The 22,108-nt window shown below is 35.0% G+C and overlaps 1 protein-coding gene across 3 annotated transcripts in view; it reads left to right on the top strand.

The window, feature by feature from the left end:
• The window catches only part of PCLO (piccolo presynaptic cytomatrix protein), a 368,924-nt gene that overhangs the window by 217,085 nt on the left and 129,731 nt on the right, over positions 1–22,108 (top strand). For all 3 annotated transcript variants that reach the window (XM_053672786.1, XM_053672788.1, XM_053672787.1), the window contains exons 8-9: positions 2,041–2,177; positions 10,162–10,252. In XM_053672786.1, the coding sequence (XP_053528761.1) occupies positions 2,041–2,177; positions 10,162–10,252 (228 nt within the window). The remainder of the gene's footprint in view (positions 1–2,040; positions 2,178–10,161; positions 10,253–22,108) is intronic.

The raw sequence follows: 22,108 nt of genomic DNA, 5'->3' as shown, positions 1-22,108 counted from the left end.
GGTGGAGATCCTGCCTCATTTGTATAAACACAGCTAAGGAACACGTTTTAAAGGATTGTATTTCAAATGCAATTAGAAGAATTATATATTCAAATGAAATCATGTACTATGTTATCCAAGATATTTATTTATTAAAATCAGTATAGATTAATTATTTTTCTTTTCATATTAAATATATATAAGAAGTAAAGTAAAATACTGTTGTTGGAATAATCTAATAAAAATTTTAGACTGATGATTAAATAATGGATTTGTTTTGTAGTTATCAAATTTTATTACACTAAATATTTTTCATAAATTTAGTTTATATCTAATTAAAACTATGAAAAGCCATAATAAATATGAATTAGATTGTGAGAAATGATTGTGTAATGATTAATGACATTAAAGTGACAATAAATAGTAAACCAATATTTATATCAATATTAAATATTAATAAATTAATATAATTAAATATTTATTGTTTTATGTGAACATAAATTTTATTTCTCTGGTACAAATACCCTTGAGTTCAGCAATTGCTCAGTGGTATAGTAATCTAGTGTTTAGTTGTTATTTGTTGTTTTTTCTTAAATTCGTTTTTATTTTTTAATTGTTGCTCAAGTACAGTTATCTCCATTTTCCTTCTACTACTCCCCTTTAAACGTGCGTATTACAGATATGACATTAACTTCTTTCTCTAGTTGCTGACTAATTTTTCTGTTTTATTCACTTCCAAAAATGTATTGAATGCAATGGCATTTTCAAGGCATTGTTTTTAGTTCTGAGGCAGGAAAAATACAGAAGATATGAGTCTTGCCCTCAAGCAGCTTAGAATCTAATAAGGGAGGTAAGACAAGCACATACACAACCACAAATCAGGTATGTACCATTGTATTTCCTCAAATCCAAGACTAAGTTATGATACATTTTCCATCACTTGGCGTTTGTTGGAAAGAAATGCGGTGGTTAGTCACTACCACTGACCAAGATCACCGGCCGTAGTTAGAGGTAAGTAGTGGTGTGTATGCTGTGGGTCTGCCAGCCCTGCTAGCAAAGAAAGAATGAAAATTGCCTTTAAAAAAAGTTGTGGAAGAAAGAGAAGACAATCAGGGATGCAGACTAAAAAAGAGCTGTAATGTGCCAGAATGAGCAGCGTGTCACTGTAGAAGGTAGACTCTCCAGAAAGTATAGGTTGGTATCATCGTCGTCCAGTCTCTCAGGAGGAAAAAGCGGCTCCATCTGCCATTTTAAGAAGCAACAATGTATTTCTAGTGACTATTTATTAAGGATCCTTTTACCAAGAATAAAACTTGATATGTATAAAGTCAAATGCTGTATATTAGGTAATAATAGAGTCTTTGATCACTAAATAATAGCTTTACAGACTTTGGAAGTCCTAAGAACTGAAGTAATTATGTACTTAAACATGGTTGCATTTTCAAAAAAAGTATTTTAAAATGGCAAGTTATATCACATAAATACTAAAGGGAATCAGTAAACTCTTTGATCTAATTCCTAAATCTCACAGAAAATAATTGTCTAATTTTTAATAAGAAACTCTAAATATCTTTGATATCAGTCTACCAGATGACTGTAGCATACATGTTCCTAGCAATACCTGGAATCATCTTAGAAATATTTTTCATTTATTTATAAATATTATAAAAATATGTCTTCAAAAACTATTCACTTAATATTCAGAGCCATTGGCTACATCTATATAATTACTAGTTTGATGTGATAGTGGGAAAATGATAGGATCTTAATACTGCCATCCTAATTACTACTTAAATTTCTTTTTTATCCTGATTAAAAATTTTAATTTTGTTTTGCTCTGAGAGGTTTAACAGGTGTGTACATGATATTTTTTAGGTTATTGTTTGGTACAGATTTTTTAAACAATATAGGAGATGATTACTCTCACCCCATGGGGAGCTGTGTTTGAAAGGCATGAATGGTTAACAGCCTGGAGCATGTTGGTACTTTAGGACATCTACTTTACCCTATCATTTGTGTTAGTCGGGATTGCAATGTTTGATATTTCCTTGGTCTCCAAAGCTTATCACCTGCGCCGTGAAGAAACAGATTGGTTTGACAAACCCAGGGAGTCTCGTTTGGAAAATGGACATGGTCTGGATCGAAAACTGCCAGAAAGATTGGTGCACTCTAGACCACTCAGTCAACATCAAGAGCAAGTAAGTGCTATATCGAGCAATTGCTTAGATTTATACAACTCCAAAAAAATTCACCCAAGAATGGTGTCAAAATCCTTACTTGCATGAAATTTCTCAGTCAAGTTCACAAATTTAAAGCAGCAAGTACCTTACTATGTCAGCCACTCCTGACACTGCAGCATAGTTGTGATGCCTCTGCCAGGAAAGTTCAGTGATGCCATCCTCCAACAGGTCATCCCCAACACTGCGGTACAAGGGGAATACGTAAGACTCTCGAGCACTTACAGACTATTGGGTGAAATAGATTTGGGTACTTTCAGTGCTTTCAATAACAGTGTGTTCGAGTGCTACAAGGAGCAAATAAGAGGATGACCAAACCGAGGTAGGCAGCTAGGGTCAGGGAAACCTTCCCCTGGGGGAAAAAAGAAACATTTTAAAGTCTATTAAATGGGAGTGTTTTATATTTATTTTTGGATTTCATCATCAGAACTCACATAAAGTAGGTGTTATTAATTATCTGTTTATAGATGGAGTAACTAAAACTTAGGGATAAATTTCACAACTAGATAAAAGTGATTCCAAAATGAACTTACTCACTTTAGAACAAGTGAGGTGATGTTTGGGTTGAGTTACGGAAGATACGTAGGAGTTCAACAGTTAGATAAAGTGAGAAAGATTTCTCTGGTAAGCCAAATGGCCTTCGATAATTGTCTTAACAGTTTAGATATATCCAGGCTGTTACTCATAATCACTAATACAATCCACAGATGAGATAGTAATTTTATATACAATAACTACTAAATCGTCTGATTACTGATTCATTGGTATAGAAGACAAGTATATTTTCAATAACAAAAAAGAACCACATGCAATTACTATAATTTATTTCAGTGTTTGTCACATGAAGATATAAAAGACATTTGGAAGGATAATAAATACTGTTTATAAGATAATACCTATACTCTTAGATTTGGTTTCTTCCTAAGCAAATTCAGTTTTCATGGACAAATTTCTAGCTGTTAAATAGAATTTTCTTTTCTCAGAATTTTGTTGCAATTTTTTCTGTATGGTATTATATTTTCAAGATATCTTGGGATTTTTCTCTATACATTGCAAATGCATTTTTTTTAGTTTTTGACATCTTTAATGAGTTTTTTGTTTAAGACTGTTATTGCTATACACATGTTGATAAACTTCCATTTCTTTTTCACTTCATTTTATTTTATTTTATTTATTTATTATTATTTTTTTAATATTAAATTTTATTTAGTTACTTTTCAAGTACATTTTTTTTCCCCCCCTTTCCCACTTTTGTCTTCTTTTTCCCCGCTGTCACTTCATTTTAAAGGATCAGATTATTCAATTATACTTTCCTTAGTTACCTTGTTGTTCTTATTTTTAAGTACATTTTATTGATTATGTTATTACAATTTTCCCAATTTTTTCTCCCCTTATCCCACCTCTGCCCTGTACCCTGCTACCCTCCAGTATTACACTCCCTTACTTTGTGTCCATGGGTTGCACATACAAGTTGTTTGGCCTCTCTCTTTCCTGTACTATTCTTAACCTCTCCCGTCTATTTTATGCCTACCAATTATGCTTCTTATTCCCTATACCTTCCATTCCCTTTCTTTCCCTCTCCCTCCCCACTGATAATCCTCTATATGATCTTCATTCTTCTGGTTCTGTTCCTGTTCTAATTGTTTGCTTAGTTTTTGTTTTTGTGTTTTAGGTTCAGTTGTTGATAGTTATGAGTTCATTGTCATTGTACTGTTCATAGTTTTTGATCTTCTTCTGTTGTATTTCAATCTCATCAAATAGATCTTGCTGGGGAGTAAGCAATATTAATAAAATCATCCTAAACATGTTTTTAAAATGTGAATTTACATGTTTTGCTGACAATTACTAAAATAATAAGTTTGTAAGCTGAAAATGACTTCATAGATTTATTTTAAGAATCCCTTTGTGATTTCTTATTCTATCTTACCTAGTCCATTTTTTTAAAGTTTAACCTTTCCCACAAACCAAGATCAAGTCACTGAAAACAAAAATTCTTTAAAATAATCCTAATAAGATGAATTTGTAAACTAGAGAGCTAAAAAAATAATGGTTTCCATATAGTTGTTTCCCAACACTGCTATTTTCATGTATACTCAGAGTAGTCTTGTCCAACTTATTCATTCAACAAGTATTTTTTGAGGATGCATTTTAAAGTAATCTGTCTCCACCTCAAAAAATATCTCATAAGTATTCTACTGTCTGTAGATAAAGCATTAATATCCCTAATGATACTTTTGTTCTTAATGGTCTGTTGCTAACAATTACATATTTATTAATTTGACTCACTTAGGATGTAGTATATCATTTTTAAACAGTATAATTAGAGATCTGTATAAACCCCAAATTTAACAATTATTTAATGAATTCTTGTGGTTTTTAATAAAGTAGAAAATGTAAAGATCTGTGTTTGAACTGTATGTAGGTAAATGTAATAGAGCAACATGTCCTCTTTTGCTAAAAGTTCTATTTTTACATTTTTATAACTTTTTACATTTCAATTTCGATATCTGAAATGCACACAGAAAACTACAAATATAGTTATCAAAACTGCAAATGTATAGGATTAAGAATTAGTTGTAAAGTGAACAACCGTACAGCCACTACACACACCAGGAAAGAAACATTGCCTGCCCTCAGAAACTCCCACGTGCCCCATCCAGATGGCAATACTCAACCCCCACCAAAACCACAAGTATTTGTTGTGTAACAATTATTTTTTTGTTTTTTTTATAATTTTTTTCAAAGCAGAAGCTACAGGAAGACAGCATGTGCTTTGATTATATTTATTTGAAGTTCAGAATTTATGCCTTTTGCATGGATATTTATCATCAAATACTCTTTTCTATTATAGTTTGGTCGAGAGAAAATAGCAAAATATTCTTATTTTATTCACTTCTCTGTATCTCTACTCATAAAAAGGTAGTATTGAGCTCTAGGTGCCAATAAACCCAGATGATTTTATTTTAAAACTTATGCATAACACCAATTTATGCTCATAAAATTCTCTGGAGGAAAGAGTAATAAAACCAAATTGACTACTACAAATACTAGTATATCTGCTTTTTACAATATTTTAGTATAACATATATTAGAGACATAAACTTTTTGAAATCTTTTAGACTCACAATTATATTAACTACAGAAATAAACCCAACCTGTAAATCTGTGTTATTTTCTTTCCAATATGTATACATATACATGTATATTAATTTAGTGGAAATTCATCTCTGACTTGTGAATCGAACCGATTACCTAACTCCTTTTATATTTTTGTTAATTTTTCTCAGTCACTTCATTTACAAGTAGGACTGACACCCTTCACAGGTGGTTATAAAGGTCAACACTTCTTCTCTGTTTGTTTTTTATAGGAAATGGGTCAACACTGCATGACTAGTACAGAATGCCTCCACTCTCTGAACTAATGCCCACACTTTCTGCAATGCTCATGGAACTGTTATAGTGACGTACATTAAGCTCCTCTGAAAGAGCCACTCTTTCCCTGGATTCTAGGTCTTTGGGGTTTTTTTTAGTATATTTTATTGATTATGTCATTACAGTTGTTCTCTTCCCCCCTCTTCATTCCCCTCCACCCTGCACACCCCTCTCCCACCATTCCCCCCCTTTAGTTTATAACCACGTGTCTCAGGTTCTTTAGATTCTATATTTCCCATGCTATTCTTGCCCCCCATCTATTTTCTATCTACTGTCTATGCTACTTATTTTCTGTATCTTCTCCCCCCTTCTCCTTCTCCCACTCCCCTGTTGCTAACCCTCCATATGATCTTCATTTCTATGGTTCTGCTTCTGGTCTAGCTGTCCTCTTAGTTTGCTTTTGTTTTAGGTGTGGTCCTTAATAACTGTGAGTTTGCTGTCCTTTCACTGTTGATCTTTTTTATCTTCTTTTTCTTAGGTAAGTCCTTTTAACATTTCATATAATAAGGGCTTGGTGATGATGAGCTCCTTGAATTTGATCTTATCTGAGAAGAACTTAATCTGCCCTTCCATTCTAAATAAAAGCTTTTCTGGATAGAGTAATCTTGGTTGTAGGTGTTTGGATTTCATGACTTGGAATACTTCTTTCCAGCCCCTTCTTGCCTGTAAGGTCTCTTTTGAGAAATCCTCTGACAGTCTGATGGGAACTCCTTTGTAGATGACTGTCCCCTTATCTCTTGCTGCTTCTAGGATTCTCTCCTTCATTTTAATCTTGGCTAATATAATGATGATGTGCCTTGGTGTGTTTCTTCTTGGGTCCAACTTCTTTGGGACTCTCTGAGCTTCCTGGATTTCCTGGAAGTCTGTGTCTTTTGCCAGATTGGGGAAGTTCTCCTTTATTATTTGTTCAAATAAGTTTTCCACTTGTTGCTCTTCCTCTTCCCCTTCTGGTATCCTATAATTCGAATGTTGGAGCATTTAAAGGTGTCCTGGAGGTTCCTAAGCCTCTCTTCATTTTTTTTGAATTCTTGTTTCTTCAAATTTTTTTGTTTAGTCATTTTTTTCTTCCTTCTGGTCCACTCCCTTGATTTGAGTCCCAGTTTCCTTTCCATTACTATTGGTTTCCTGTGCATTTCTCTTCATTTCAATTAGTTTAGCCTTCATTTGTTCCTCTAATTTGTGGCTAAAATCAACCATTTCTGTGAGTATCCTGATCACCAGTGTTTTGAACTGTGCATCTGAAAGTTTGGCTATTTCTTGGTCGCTTAGAGTTATTGGCTCTGGGGTTTTGAGTTCTTCTTGAGCCATGTTTTGGTCTGTTTGCACCTGTTAGGTATGAGGAGCGGAGCCTTAGTTGTTCACCAGGGTGGGGCCACCCAGGTCGCTGGCTTGTGACGCTGTATGTGGGGGCAGGGTCAGAGAGGGACAATAGTGGTCCCCTCTGCTGCTTCCCGCCACTGGGGCCTGCATGGTCTGTCTCACTGCTCGCTCCTTTGCTCATTTATCTGTGCACAAATGTGTTACCTCGGTCAGTCTGCCCCCTCACTGGGTCCATTGCTACCCCACACCTGGAATCCACCCACAGCTGCCTGCACACCTGGGTTGAGGGATCTTTCCTGCCCGACCCCACTCTGCTGCTGGCTCCGCCCCTCTTACCTGTCTGGCTGAAGGGTTCATTGTTGTCAGACTTCCATATACTTCAATTTTCTGTGTTTTGGCTGCGTTTTGTGTTACTAAAACTTTATTGTCTTTAAACTTGGTTATGTGAGAAGGCACAGAGTTTGCACCTACACCTCCATCTTGGCGGAAGTCCCCTTGATTCTAGGTCTTTGAATGTCTAGTTTCCTCTACCTGAATGCTCTTCCTCCCATCTTCCCTTGGCTAACTCTATGCATCACTTGTGTCTCTATGCATATATCCTATTTTACAAGAAGCCTTCCCTGATACTACCACCATCACCTCCCCATAAATCTGGGAGAACAACACTACTGCGTGCATTGTTTCACAGCTGTGATCTCTTAGCAAGGAGTCCCTATTGCATCTACCACCTTATATAGGCAGGGCGTAGCACAGTGCAGGGAACGCCAGAAGATCCTTCTGTATCCTGAATCTAACATGGGTAATTTTTATTATTTTTTATTATTGTTCAAGTAGAGTTGTCTCCATTTTTCTTAAAGATATTTATTTATTTATTTATTTACTTACTTATTTATTTATAGAGAGGGGAAGGGAGGGAGAAAGACAAGGAGGAAACATCAATATATAGTCACCTTTCATGTACCCTCTCCCTGGGTGCATGACATTTATTTTACTAAATTTAGTAAAAAAAATAAAGATCTTTAAATGCAGATTAGGAGAGGGAGGAAGGAGAGAAGAGGAAGACGGGAAAGAGGAAGGAGAAAGGATGACATGGTAGACAGTAAGTAGGGCAGAGGAGAGAAAGTAAGAGCAAATGGAGGGAGTGAGGTGGAGGGGCCGAGGGAGACAGAAAAGGAGGACGGGAGCCCGAGAGGGTGAAAGGAGGAAAATGAACACTCTTCATTGTTAAGAATGTAAGTGAGGTTTTCAATGGCTTACAAAGCTAGTATGAGTATCAATTATCTACATTGACTCATTATACTAACTATAATATGTTTGTAATCTTACAAACAATATTTTAGTTTTACTCTGTAGGATTCATATAATATGCCTAGACTTAACAGGATTTGCCTGTTGTTTGGGGAGGGTTTTATATTCATTAGGTATTTGATTAAGCTTATTCTTTCCTGAAGAGAATAAAAACTAAAGGCTTTTATTTAAGCTTACACTTTTTAATACGTATTTCACTTTTAATAACTGGAATTCTAACAGTTTACAGCTGGATGGACATATTAAAACCACACAAGTGTTCAAAGGAATCTTTCTACACCAATGTACATCTCTTTGGTTCCAAATTCTATTTAATGTTTTGGTGTAGTATTCCCATGCACTCTTTAAATATACTGTGAAATGGGTAGTATAAAATGTCTCTTTACTAAACTTTATTTCATTTGTAATTTTAGTCAAAATTTTTCTAAGGTAATAAATACAAGATATTATACTAATAAAATCTTGCCAATATTTTCCACTGTTTAGATATTTTATTATTCCACAAACCTCTTTTAAAAGCGAAGTTCCGTAAAATCTAAAGTACAGTTTGCATCCACTGATTTACTTTTACTTTAGAAATCTTCCTTCACCAGGTAGAAACAGAGATAATGAGGTTTATGATGTTTTCATACTCAAGTTTCAATAATGAGAATTGAAATTGCAGTCTTGAAACAATAGCTCTAAGCTATTGCTTCTCCTTCCCGAAGGGACGTCAACAGTAAATGAGAAATAACACCATCAATAACACAACCTTTGAATACAAAGAAGGCCTCAGATTGTATTAGAGTGAGCAAAGGCGTTATTTATACAGAATTAGTCTCAGCATCAGTGTACACTAAAACTTTAGTAAAGGTACTCAGCAAAAGGATAATTTCTCAATAAAACCAAAGCAACATAAATATCAAGTGACCCTATTATAGTGTTAGAGATGTGGAATATGAGGATCTTCTCTGGCTTTTCTCCCCTAAGTCCAAACCAAAATCAGCAGCTATTAGTTTTCCTTTGCATGCCCTATGCACTGTTATCACTGTTGACTATGTACTACTGTGTTAACAGACATCTTTTAGTATCTATAGCATGTGCATATTAATTTCCTAACTACAACATATCAGTTAAAAAGAGACAATTTTTGTAGGACTATAATGAGCTCAGACACCAGTACTACAGTGAGCAAGGACCCCAAAAATGAAATTACCTTCTAGAGGTCGGGGCCCTTGTTGTTTAGTTTTCCCTGCTAGGTGAGTGTCCTAGGAACCCATCTGTATCAGTGTACCAGCTGGTGTTGTTGTGAGAAGCTGCATTCAGCCCCTGAATTTTTCTTTAAAGACTCAATGCATTTGCCCATTTTGTGATGGGTAATTTGTGAGCACACCTGCCCGCACCACGCTGAAAGTTCAGCAATTTTTGACCAAAAATGGCATGACCCTGGCATCCCACCCCTCACTATTCACCTTATCTCTCCCCAAGTGACTGTTTCTTGTTTCTCCTGGTGAAAAAAGTCCTCAAAGGGAAAGTGTTATGCCAATGTGGAAGAGGTGAAACAAAAAAATCAGCAAAAGCACTAAATGGCATTAAAATTGATGAGTTCAAAAACTGTTTTGAGAGGTAGAACAGTTTTGAGAGGTCTTGATAGGTGTATTGCAACAAATGGAGAATACTTTGAAGGTGGCTGAAGATTAAACAGGTAAGAATAATTTTTTTATAAATAAATTCCATTTGTTGATCTCACCTCGAATTTTACAGTGTAAGATGCTTCAGCGGTGATCATTTCTGAATTTTTTATTATTGTTAGTGATAGGCTCAGTGTGCTTTTCTAAAAGGTTTGATTCTGCATATTGCAAGTGTCTTAATATTGATTTTTCACCTTATCACATGTGTATCTTAGATCATACAGATGAATGGGAAGACTGTGCACTACATCTTTCCTCATGCGAGGATAAAAATAACGAGAGACTCTAAGGATCACACAGTTTCAGGTAAAGAAAATCAAAAAACCTAGTCCTTTTAATTTTAATGTCATATATATATATATATATATATATACACATAATGTATTTGCATTTCCATTTGGATGGCTGATTAAACATTAGAAAATACCACTTTTTTGTTCTGAATGTGTTTTGGAAAATTTTAAAATATGAGCAGGCTGTACATTTGAACATACAAGACAATACAGTAATGGTGTGGTCATTGATATGACAAATTAGTGAATGGTACATGTTTAGCTCATTATTTTCATTAACCGCATTCTAAAAAGTATACATAGCATTACAATGCTCAGTAATTTTTGGTCTGTTGAGTAATATGGTCACTGGTTTGGGACTATAAAACAGTTCCTTCCTATATAGGAAGAAAAAGCTGTCTTGGATTCTTCAAAGGAGTAAATTCTTCTATACCTTGTGAATTTGAACATTATCAATTATGCTGAGTTACTGTGTTTTTTGGATTTTTGTCCTTCTATAAGCCAAAGATTATGATGTCATTTTTAAATGCTGTATTTTGAAATAATGTTGGACTCTTAACAAAATTTAGGATTCCTTGAAAATAGTACACTTAGTTCTCTTGCCCGCCCTTTCCCCAGTTTGCCTAAGGCACATCTATCTCTATATATTTAACCACAATGAGACAATCAAACCCAAGAAGTTAACTTTGCTCTGATGCTATTAAAACACGTACAGGCCTTATCTAAGTTTTGACTTCCTTCACTCACCCACTATTTTTTTTCTTTTTCTAGTCTAGGAGTCAATCCAGATCTCTCGTGGCATTTAGTTCTCACACCACTTTCACCTCTTCCAGTCTGACAGTGTCTCACTCCTCCTTTGTCTTTCATGACTTTGATGCTTTTGAAAGGAAACAGAATTATTACATTGCAAATAAAAATTCTGTTATTTAACCCTGAGACAAAATATAAATTTATAAAAATCAGTGGTGTTTAATATATAAGTAATAACTATATTCTCATTGAAGTATTTCTTCTGTTTCATTGACATGTATATCAGGAGAGAATATTCACAATATATGTTGATATATATAAATAGATAGATAGATATACATGGACGTATGTTACAGGTAAAAAATCAGCATGATTTATGAGCTAGTTTTGTTTTTGTAGGACTGAGATAACAGAGAACAAAAAGAGGTATTTTTTCAGTGTATTTCCTTGCAGATTTTAGACCATAGAGCATGTGGATATGGAACAGGTTTTGCTTTGAGCAATTTTTCTCTATTTTTCACAGAGAATGAATCGATTAAGAGCGTAATGTTCTTTTCCTTTTAAGATTGGGTAATTTGTCTTTTGCCAGAGACAGATAATTCAACCTTTTATAGTTCTATTGCATGCAGACTGTATTTTAACTACTGATGAAAATTCCAGGGGTGAATCTTAAACTGTTTTTGTAGAAAAAATTACTTTCTGGAAACTATTTCAGTTCCCTCCAGCTCAATAAGACAAAGCAATATACTACTTTGTAGCAATACCAAAAATTATTTTTTACAACAGAAATCTTCAAACCATTATTCTCAGTCATTAGGAAAATTACATTGTATCTATTTTTCGACTATATTATTATTTTTATACTGCATTAATAATTTCCTTAACCTTATTATATTTTGCCACTCATTATTTCAATTTACTTTCTTTTACTACAGTTAGGAAAAGGGTTTTAAAATATAAGAGTAACAAAACTAAGCTATTGATTTCTTGTTAGTATTGTAGTCTGAAAACTAGATTCAATTTTCTCTAGTATATAGATTTTGCAGAATGAAAAATGAAGATTATTGTTTTGCACAACACATTTACTAATAGCATGCTAAGTATTTCTCTGAATGCCCCTTTTTCTTTTGATATTTGCCTAAAATACTAATACAAATATTGTCCATTATATTCCCTACATTGGTTACTGCAGGGTAAATATATATTTTTATGTGTCCTTAGGTCACATAAACCAAGGTTTTTTTTTTTTAATTGGTATCATTTCCAAATAAGGCTTTAGTACTTTAAAGGGATTTAATTTAAATGCATGCAGTGCAAGGCTACAGCCTGAAATGACAATCTCTGATGAACAGTTTCCAGAAGCTCTGCACTTAGGGGCAGGAAGCCCCAGCACAGTGCACTCAGACTCCTGACTCGTCTGGTTCATTTGCTTCTCAACCAAAAGCCTAGTTGGATTGGCTAGGTGTTTGGTGATATTAAGGATTTACCATTACTTTTTCTTCCTATGGTTACCATTTTATATTAATGTTTTTCAATAAAAATTTAGAGGATATCATTTAGAGATGCATATTAAGATATTTAAAGATGAAATAATACCTTATCTGGGATTTGCTTCAAAATTACCTGTGTGGAGGGTGGTGGAGAAATAGATCAAACAAAGTTGACCACGATTTGATAACTGTTGGACCTGGGAGATTAACCACCCTGGGTTATATTGTTGTCTAGTCACTACTATTTTATATTTATAAAGTTTTCTATAATAAAACATTTAATTTCTTTTTCTTATGTTTAGAGACATGAGAAACTTGTCCAGTTACTTTATCAATAGTGAAAAAGCTAATCTAAGCTAATAATTTTACTGCCTTTGTAAAACAAGATAAGGTTGTAAGCAAGGAAGGAGTGAAGAATAAAATACAGTAGTATAGTTATACTAGTATATTTACCCGTGTGATTGCTTGGCAAGTTATATAATGTCGAATCACTGGGTTATACACCTAATATAATATTTTAGGTCAAGTATAACTGAAAATATAAAAATTATTTTAAAATAAAATGTAGTATAACTGCTCTTCCAGAGAAGGACATGGTTATTCGTGAATGTTAATTTTGCTTCTATAAATTATTGAAAGTACAAATACTACGTATCTTACATAGTGTTTTAATAAACCATTCTAATTGGATATAGCATTATATTTTGTAAGAATTATATAAAATTAGTATACCTCTCAAAAAAGGGGAAACATTTTTATTTACTGGAACCAAAAATAATTTTAACATAAGTGACAGGAACAGAAATTTTTTCTTGTTGTTCTCCTCTGTGCTACTTAAAGTCTGAGCAAGGAACCTGCATGGTTCCCAGGATTTTCTCAGGGGTCCACAAGGTCATAACTGTTTCACAGTAGTGCTAAGGCAGCATTTGCCTTTCACACTCTCATCTTGTGACTCTGCAGTTTATCAAAAGCAACACATTGTCTACAGAGTAGATATGAGAATTCAGCTTCATATTTAACTCAGAATTGAGCACATTTGTCATCATGTAAAACAATGCCACACTTCTCATGTTTTATTTTTTAAATCATTTATATTTAAAATGTGATTTATTTTAACATGGAATGAATGTATTATTAGTTTAATTCATTAGTAACTATTTTAAATTTTTTGTTTTAACTTACAATACAGAATCTATATGTAGCTATAAATCACATAAACAAAATTCTTTAAGGTCCTCAGTACTATTAAAGAGTATAAGTGGCTCCTTGGAACCAATATGTTTGAAAATCACCACTCTTAGGACATTTGAAAGAGAAGGTTAAAACATTATAAGTAAGCTCTTACTTTCTCTGTAAAAAATTATACAACATAAATTATTTTGTAACCATTTTTATAACTTATTAAATGCATTTGTAAATTATTATTTACTACTACATGTTCATTGAACATTCTTCATGTGATTTATGTTGTGTTGCTTGTTGGATTAGTAGAATGAATATAACAAACCCCTGCTCTGCAACTTACTCATAACTTAGTAGAGGAATATGAAATATAAGTAATTACTACAGTAAAATTTTAGGAACAACTGAGAGAAAGTGAAGGAATTGGAAAAACTTTGTTGTTCATCCATACATATGGGTGTGTACGTGTGTGCCCACATAAACAAGTGCATCATTACTGATACTTTTGTAATGCACGTGGACACAAATGCATACATACACTTTTCTATTAAACAGTCCATAAGTTTTGGAAAAATCATCCTTTAACTTTTAACTATAAACTTCAAACGTATAATTATACATGGTGATCAACAACTGTACATTTTTTTATTATTATTTTTTAGAGAGAGAGGAAGGGAGGGAGAAAGAGGGAGAGAAATATCGATGTGTGAGAGAAACACAGATGGGCTGCCTCTCAAACACCCCCAGTGGAGGACCTGGCCCATGACCAAGACGTGTGCCCTGTCTGGGGATCAAACCAGCAACCTTCCTCTTCACAGGCCAGCATTCAATCCATTGAGCCATACTATCCATGGCTGTACAATGGTTTTGAAATTCTTTCTTCAACCAAGCACAAGGCAGCAAAATGGAGAGTATAGGTAATGAGTTTTAGAATCAGAAAGCTCTAAGTTGGAATTCATCTCTATCACTTAAATTTTGAGAGTATGTTTGTTCTATGAGAGCAGTGAGGCCAGCTCTATGTATCTCACATAACTGCAAGGGAACCTAGCACAGAATCTTATACTTGCTATACATCTAACAAATATTACTTCCCCTTCTCTTAGAAATTAACAGAAAAAAATGTAATGCTTAGGAAATGAGTCTCTTTTATTTAAAATTCCATCTTATGCCTCTAGAAACACAGCTGTTTCAAACTAGCCAAAAAAAAATTCTTCTGATTTAAAAAAGATACTGCTCCTGTACAGTTCCATAATGGACTGGTTACATCTGCAAGGCTAGAAAGACTAATTAGCAAGTGTAATATTGAAGAACATTTAAAATGTTTAGCTTTGAAAAGTAGCAATGTCTCCTATGGAAATAGTGGCTGATTTTGTATTCCTCAACATTTCACCGTCTTATTGGGCTTTGAGGAACAGGAGACAATGTGACAGATCTCAGGGGATCTGAGTCAATAGCAATGCCAGATCTGGGTAGCTCTTTTTATTATTTTTGTTATAACATCTATAATGAGGTGTAGCATACATAATAAATGTTCACATTGTCAGTGTACAAATCAATGACTTTTAGTAAATGTATGACGTTGTACTGCCATCACTACAGTCTAAAACACCGTTTTAGAATACTTCAGTCATTACAAAGGTCCCTTGGACCTGCTGGCAGCATCAACTTCCAACAGTGCTTGTTCCATCACAGGTGAGATTTACTTCCTGTCTCTGCAAGTTTGCCATTTCTGGGCAGTTCATAAAAATTTAATCATGTGGTATGCATTTTCGATGCCTGGCTCCTTACACATACCGTAACTTTTGCATTTTATCTGTTTGTAGCACATAGCAGTAGTTTGCTCTTTTACTGCTAAGTAATAATCCACTTTCTGTATATTATACATTTATTTATCCATTAGATTTTTCTGTTTTTAAAACTTGCATACATTAGTTTAGATGTATGATATTTTTGCATGGTTTTCTAGAAGTAGAATTGTATGGTAATTTCTTTTTAGCTGTTCAAGAACTGTCAAATAGACTTCCAGTCAAGATGGGGGCGTAGGTAAATTTGGCTCTCCTCCTTACAGAACCACATAAAAAATTACAAATAAACTACAACACAACATTCATCCAGAATCATAAGAAAATCAAGCTGTATGGCAGTCCAACAAGAAATTAAAGACATCACTTTCATCCAGATGGGTAGGAGGGGCGGAGATATGGAGATGCAGAACAAACAGACCCATATCCATGTGCAGTGGATAAAATAAGGGGGGATAATTCAGGAACGAGGGATCCCAGCCCTACATCAGACCACCTAACCCAGGGTTCCAGTGCCAGGAAAATAAATCCTCATAACTTATGGCTGTAAAAACCAGTGGGGGTTGGGATGGCAGAAGAAATTGCAGGATTCTCAGGTGTCCCCTCTTAAGAGACTTGCAACAGACTTGGGATTTACACAAACTCACTCCCTCTGGGCTCCAGCAGCAGGGCAATAGATGGAAGGGCACTAGTGGTATATGGGGAGAAACTAAAGTATCTGGCATAAAGGTGAGTGCCAGGGGACAGATTCCTCCCAGACAAAATACCAGAGGCCAGGCAGTAGCCATTGTCCCTTTCCTGAGCCCTCTCCTACACAGAGACACAGAGCGGTGGCACTGTATCTGAGACTACATCAGCCTGGTCCACGTGGGTTGTCCTACCCTGGCGATTACCTAAGGCCATCCAACTTATGGATGTGTTTTTCTATAGTAGACCGCACTACTTCAAGACAGGGAGTGAAAGCAGCTCTACCTAATAAATAAGAAGAAGCACAAGGAGGTTGCCCAAATGAGAAGACAAAGAAATATGACCCAAATGAAAGAACAGAAGAAAACTCCAGAAAAAGAGCTGACCAAAATGGAGAGAAGCATTTTATAAGCTACAGTGTTCAAAACACTGGTAGCTAGCATGCTCCAAGAACTGCAACAGCATAAAAAAGACCCTGGCATAAATGAAGTCCACACCAAGTGAAATAAAGAAAAATGTATGGGGAATCAACAGTAAAGTGGGTGGACCCGAGAACCAGATCAGTGATTTGGACTATAAGGAAGAAAAAACATTCAATCAGAACAGCAGTAAGAATACTTAATTTAAAAAAAAATGAGGACAAGAAGCCTCTGGGACAACTTCAAACATACCAACATCCAAAACATAGTGATATTAGAAGGAGAAGAGAAAGAACAAGAAATTGAAAACTTACTTGAACAAATAATGAAAGAAAACTTCCCTAATTTGGCAAAGGAAATAGACATATAAATCCAAGAAGCACAGAGAGTCCCAAACATGTTAGACCCAAAGAGGACCACACCAGGACACATCATAATTAAAATGACAAAGTTTAAAGATAAAAAGAAAATCTTAAAAGTAGCGAGAGAAAAGCAGTTAGTTTCCTACAGGAGAGTTCCCATGAGACTTAGCTGATTTCTCAAAAGAAACTTTGCAGGCTAGAATGGACTGGCAATAAGTATTCAAAGTGATGAAAAGATCTACAACTTAGATTATTGTATCCAGCAAAGCTATCATTTACGATGGATGGGCAGACAAGATAAAGCTAAAGAAATTTATCATCACCAAGCCATTATTATATAAAAAGCTAAAAGGGACTTATTTAAGGTAAAGACGATCAAAACTAAGAACATTAAAATGGCAATAAATTCACATCGACAATTGAATCTAAAAATACAAACAAGCACAACAGAAACATCATAAATAGGGAGATCATTTGGACAATTATCAGTTTGGAGGGGGAAGGGGAGAATGGGGAAAAGGTGGAGGGAGCAAAAAGTACATATTGGTAGGTACAGAAGAGACAGGAGGATGTTAAGAACAATATAAGACTGGAGAGCCAGAGAACTTAAGAATGGAGAGCCAGGCATGATCCATGGGTGCGAACTAAGGGGGTTGTTGCCAGAGGGCACTGAGGGTCCTGAGTAGATTGGGGCAAAGGGAGAGAATTAGGACAATTGTAACATCATGATAAATATATTAAAAACTGTCAAACAAATGTCCAAAGGTTCCACTTTCTCTTTATCACTGCCAACATTTGGAAATGTCTGTCTTTTGGGGTGCGTGTGGATATATCTTGTTTTAACTTATGTATTTCCTAATACTTATAAAGAACATATTTTAAGGTGGTTATAAGCAATGTGTATGTCTTCTTTGGTGAAATGTCTATTCAGATCTTTTTTTTTTAAGATTTTATTTATTTTTCTTTAGAGGGGAAGGGAAGGAGAGAGGGAGAGAAATATCAATGTATGGTTGCCTCTCATGTGTCCCCTGCTGGGAACTGGCCTGCAAGCCAGGCATGTGCCCTGACTGGGAATCGAACCACAATCATCTGGTTCGCAGGCCCGCACTCAATCCACTGAGCTACACCGGCCAGGGGTCTATTCAGATCTTTGGCCCATTATTTATTTATTTGTCTTCTTAATGAGGTATAAAATTTCTTTTACATTTTGATTATGAATCCTTTATAAGGTATATGATACACATATATTTTTCTTCTGTCTTGTCTTTTTCTTTTCTTAAAGGTGAATTTAAAGAAAAAGTTTTGCGTTTTAATGGAATCCAATTAATTGATACTTTTTATAGACCATGCCACTCTTAAGAGCATATTAAAAACAATCCCAAGGTCACAAGGATTTTTTCATCCGTTTATACCAGAACTTTTATACATTTAAATCTATGACCTATATTATGTTGGTTATTGTATATGTTATGGGGCAAGGTCCAAGTTCATTTGTTGAGTCACAAACGGAGGTCCAATTGTGCAAGCACCTTTTGTTAAAAACAAAAAAATTTCCCCATATATTTGTCTTGGCATCTTTGTCAAAATTAATCCATCATTAGCACCAGAATTTGTTTCTGGATTCTCAGCTCTGGTTTGTTTGACTGTATTCCTAATTTATTTCACCAGTATTACACTCTCTTACTTACTGTAGTTTTATATTAAGTTTTGAGATTTGGCAGTGTATGTTCTCCAAAATAATTTATTTTCCAAAATAATTTTGGTTCTTCTAGATCCTTTTACTTTTCATAAAATTTTAGTATTATCCTCCTGGGATTATGATAGGGCAGGCATGTCAAACTTATTTTCACCAGGAGCCACATCAGCCTCATGGTTGCCTTCAGAAGGCCGAATGTAATTTTAGGACTGTATAAATGTAACCACTCCTCAACTAGGGGCAAGGAGCTTGGCGCTGCTGCCAGGTAGAAACAGGTGCCGGGCTGGATAAAACATGGTTTGGCCTGAGAGCCTTGTGTTTGCCACCTGTGTGATAGGGGTTGCATCAAAATTATAGGTTAATTTCGAGAGAATTACAATCTTTGTAACATTAAGTCTTTTAATCCATGAACATGTATTATCTCTTTATTTAGGTCTGTTTTAATTTCTCCTAGTAAAGTTTTATAGTTTTCAAAGTACAAGACTAGCGTTTCTTTTGTTAAACGTCTCCCAAAATATTTTATATTGGGGTGCTATTGTGAATAGAGTTGTTCTTTTCATTTCTATTTTGGGTTATTTTAATTTTGTGTAAATATAATTAATACAGTTAATTTTTATATGTTGACCTAGCTAACAATCTGGCTAGTCATGTTTTTAGGTTTAATAGGGGTTTTTTTTTGTAAAATTTTTAGGACTCTCTTACATGCAATATTGTCATCTGCAAATAAAGACAATATACTTTTCCATTTCCAATGGGGATAAGTTTATTTTTTTCTTATTGAACTTGCCAAAATTTGCTGTACAATGCTGAACAGACATCCTCCTTTTGTTCTTAAAGGATTTTAGTGACTAGTTTATGACCTCTATTCAGGGACGTGCTGTCACTCAGCTATAGAATTCTTTCCTCTTTACCTTCCTCTGTATTCACGGGAAGGGGTTTTTTGGTCTAAAAATTTCAAAAAGCTAAGAACTGTTTAATGACAGCTTTAATAGTTAACAATGGTGAGTCATTCCACTCTTTTCTGATAATCAGTAGAAATCTCCAACACTGGCAGTATGTGGAAGCATCTGGTGGATTCTGTTTTCACATACAGAGGATAAAAGGGCATTTGCATACATACAGGCATAGCTGTATACACAGCCAGTGAACCCTCATACTGACTGGGCAAAATTTTAATGGGAAGTTACATTTGTGATATGGCCTAATTTACACAGGTTGATCATTATATTGTGCCAATATGCAACCAAAGAAGTTATATATGAAAAATCACAAGAAAAGATGAAAATCTTAAATATGGGACTTCCTCCAAGATGGAGGCATAGGTAGAGACGCCTTGCTTTCTCACACAACCAAGTTTAGAGACAACAAAATATTAGCAACAGAAAATGCAGCCAGAACACAGAAAATTGAACTTTTCGGAAGTCTGATAACAACAAATTCTTCAGCCTGACCGCATCATAACCCAGCGACCTGAGTGGCCCTACCCTGGTGAACCACCTAAGGCTCTGCTCCTCACTCAGTGGCACAAAACAGCAGAGGGGCTGGCCGTTTCCCCGCTCTGACCACGCCCCCACATAGAGCGTTATAACCCAGTGACCTGGGAGTCCAAGGCTCCGCTCCTCATACTTAACGGGCACGAACAGACCAAAAATGGCTCAAGAAGATCTCAAAGCCCCACAACCTATAAATCTAAGCGATGAAGAAATAGCCAAACTCTCAGATGCACAGTTTAAAACACTGGTGATCAGGATGCTCACAGATCTGGTTGATTATAGCCACAAATTAGAGAAACATATGAAGGTGAAACTAATTGAAATGAATGGAATTGCACAGGAAACCAATAGCAATGGAAAGGAAACTGGGACTCAAATCAATGGAGTGGACCAGAAGAAAGTAAATAATGGCCAAACAGAAAAGAGTGAAGAAGCAAGAATTCAAAAAAATGAGAAGAGTCTTAGGAACCTCCAGGACATCTTTAAACGCTCCAACATCCTAATTATAGGGGTACCAGAAGGGGGAAAGGAAGAGCCACCAGTGGAAAACTTATTTGCACAAATAATAAAGGAGAATTTCCCCAATCTGGCAAAGGATATAGACTTCCAGGAAATCCAGGAAGCTCAGAGAGTCCCAAAGAAGTTGGACCCAAGAAGAAACACACCAAGGCACATCATCATTATATTAGCCAAGATTAAAATGAAGGAGAGAATCCTAGAAGCAGCAAGAGATAAGGGGACAGTCACCTACAAAGGAGTTCCCATCAGACTGTCAGCGGATTTCTCAAAAGAGACCTTACAGGCAAGAAGGGGCTGGAAAGAGGTATTCCGAGTCATGAAATCTAAAGACCTACAACCAAGATTACTCTATCCAGCAAAACTTTCCTTTAGAATGGAAGGACAGATAAAGTGCTTCTCAGATATGATCAAATTCAAGAAGTTCATCATCACCAAGCCCTTATTATATGAAATGTTAAAGGGACTTACCTAAGAAAAAGAAGATAAAAAAGATCAACAGTGAAAGAACAGAAAATTCACAGTTATTAACAACCATACCTAAAACAAAAGCAAACTAACAGGACAGCTAGATCAGGAGCAGAACCATAGAAATGAAGATCACATGGAGGGTTAGCAACAGGGGAGTGGGAGGAAGAAAAGGGGGAAGAAGGTACAGAAAATAAGTAGCATAGATGGTAGATAGAAAATAGATGGGGGGGCAAGAATAGTATGGGAAATATAGAATCTAAAGAGCATGAGACACATGGTCATAAACTAAAGGGGGGTAATGGTGGGGATGGGGGGGTAGGGCGGAGGGGAATGAAGGGGGGAATAGAACAACTGTAATGGCATAATCAGTTTAAAAATAATAAATAATAAATTTTAAAAAAGAAAATCTTAAATATGTTAGGGACCCACTATATACAAATAGTTATATTGTTTGCTTTGTTCATACAAGTTTTCTATTTGCTTCTGAGATAATTAGAAAGTATAACCATTTCCTTCAAATAATAATATCATCTTTTTTTTTACTTATAAGTGTTTGCAGTGAAAATCTACAAACTTTGAATAAAAATGATTTAGAGATACATCATTATTCAGACTTGAAATAGAACCTTTTAGATAGTAATGGTAATTTTATATGTCTTATCCAATATTTCTCAAAGATATAATATTATGATCAGCAGATGAGTTTTAAAAAATCCCTTCTGTTGTACCTTAATAAACTACTGAAAACAATTTAGCCACCCTCTCTGTTAAATCAGCTTTAAATTTTTTTAAATAATATAAGATTACTAAAGGAGATATACAGTAAAGAACTATATTCCACTAAAATTAACTAGATATTTAGTATTGAATATAGATTCAACCTTATACTACATGCAAGAACAGATAGGAAAAGGATATGCAAGAACTCTGCTTCCAAGAATTTGCAAGATACTTGAAGAAGTAGAACTAACACACATAAAACAATGAATACTAAAAACTAC

The sequence above is a fragment of the Artibeus jamaicensis genome, unplaced genomic scaffold (assembly GCF_021234435.1).
Source record: "Artibeus jamaicensis isolate MK-2021 breed Jamaican fruit bat unplaced genomic scaffold, CSHL_Jam_final contig_787, whole genome shotgun sequence".
Classification (NCBI taxonomy): Eukaryota; Metazoa; Chordata; class Mammalia; order Chiroptera; family Phyllostomidae; genus Artibeus; species Artibeus jamaicensis.
This window is presented reverse-complemented; position numbering and strand designations above follow the sequence as displayed.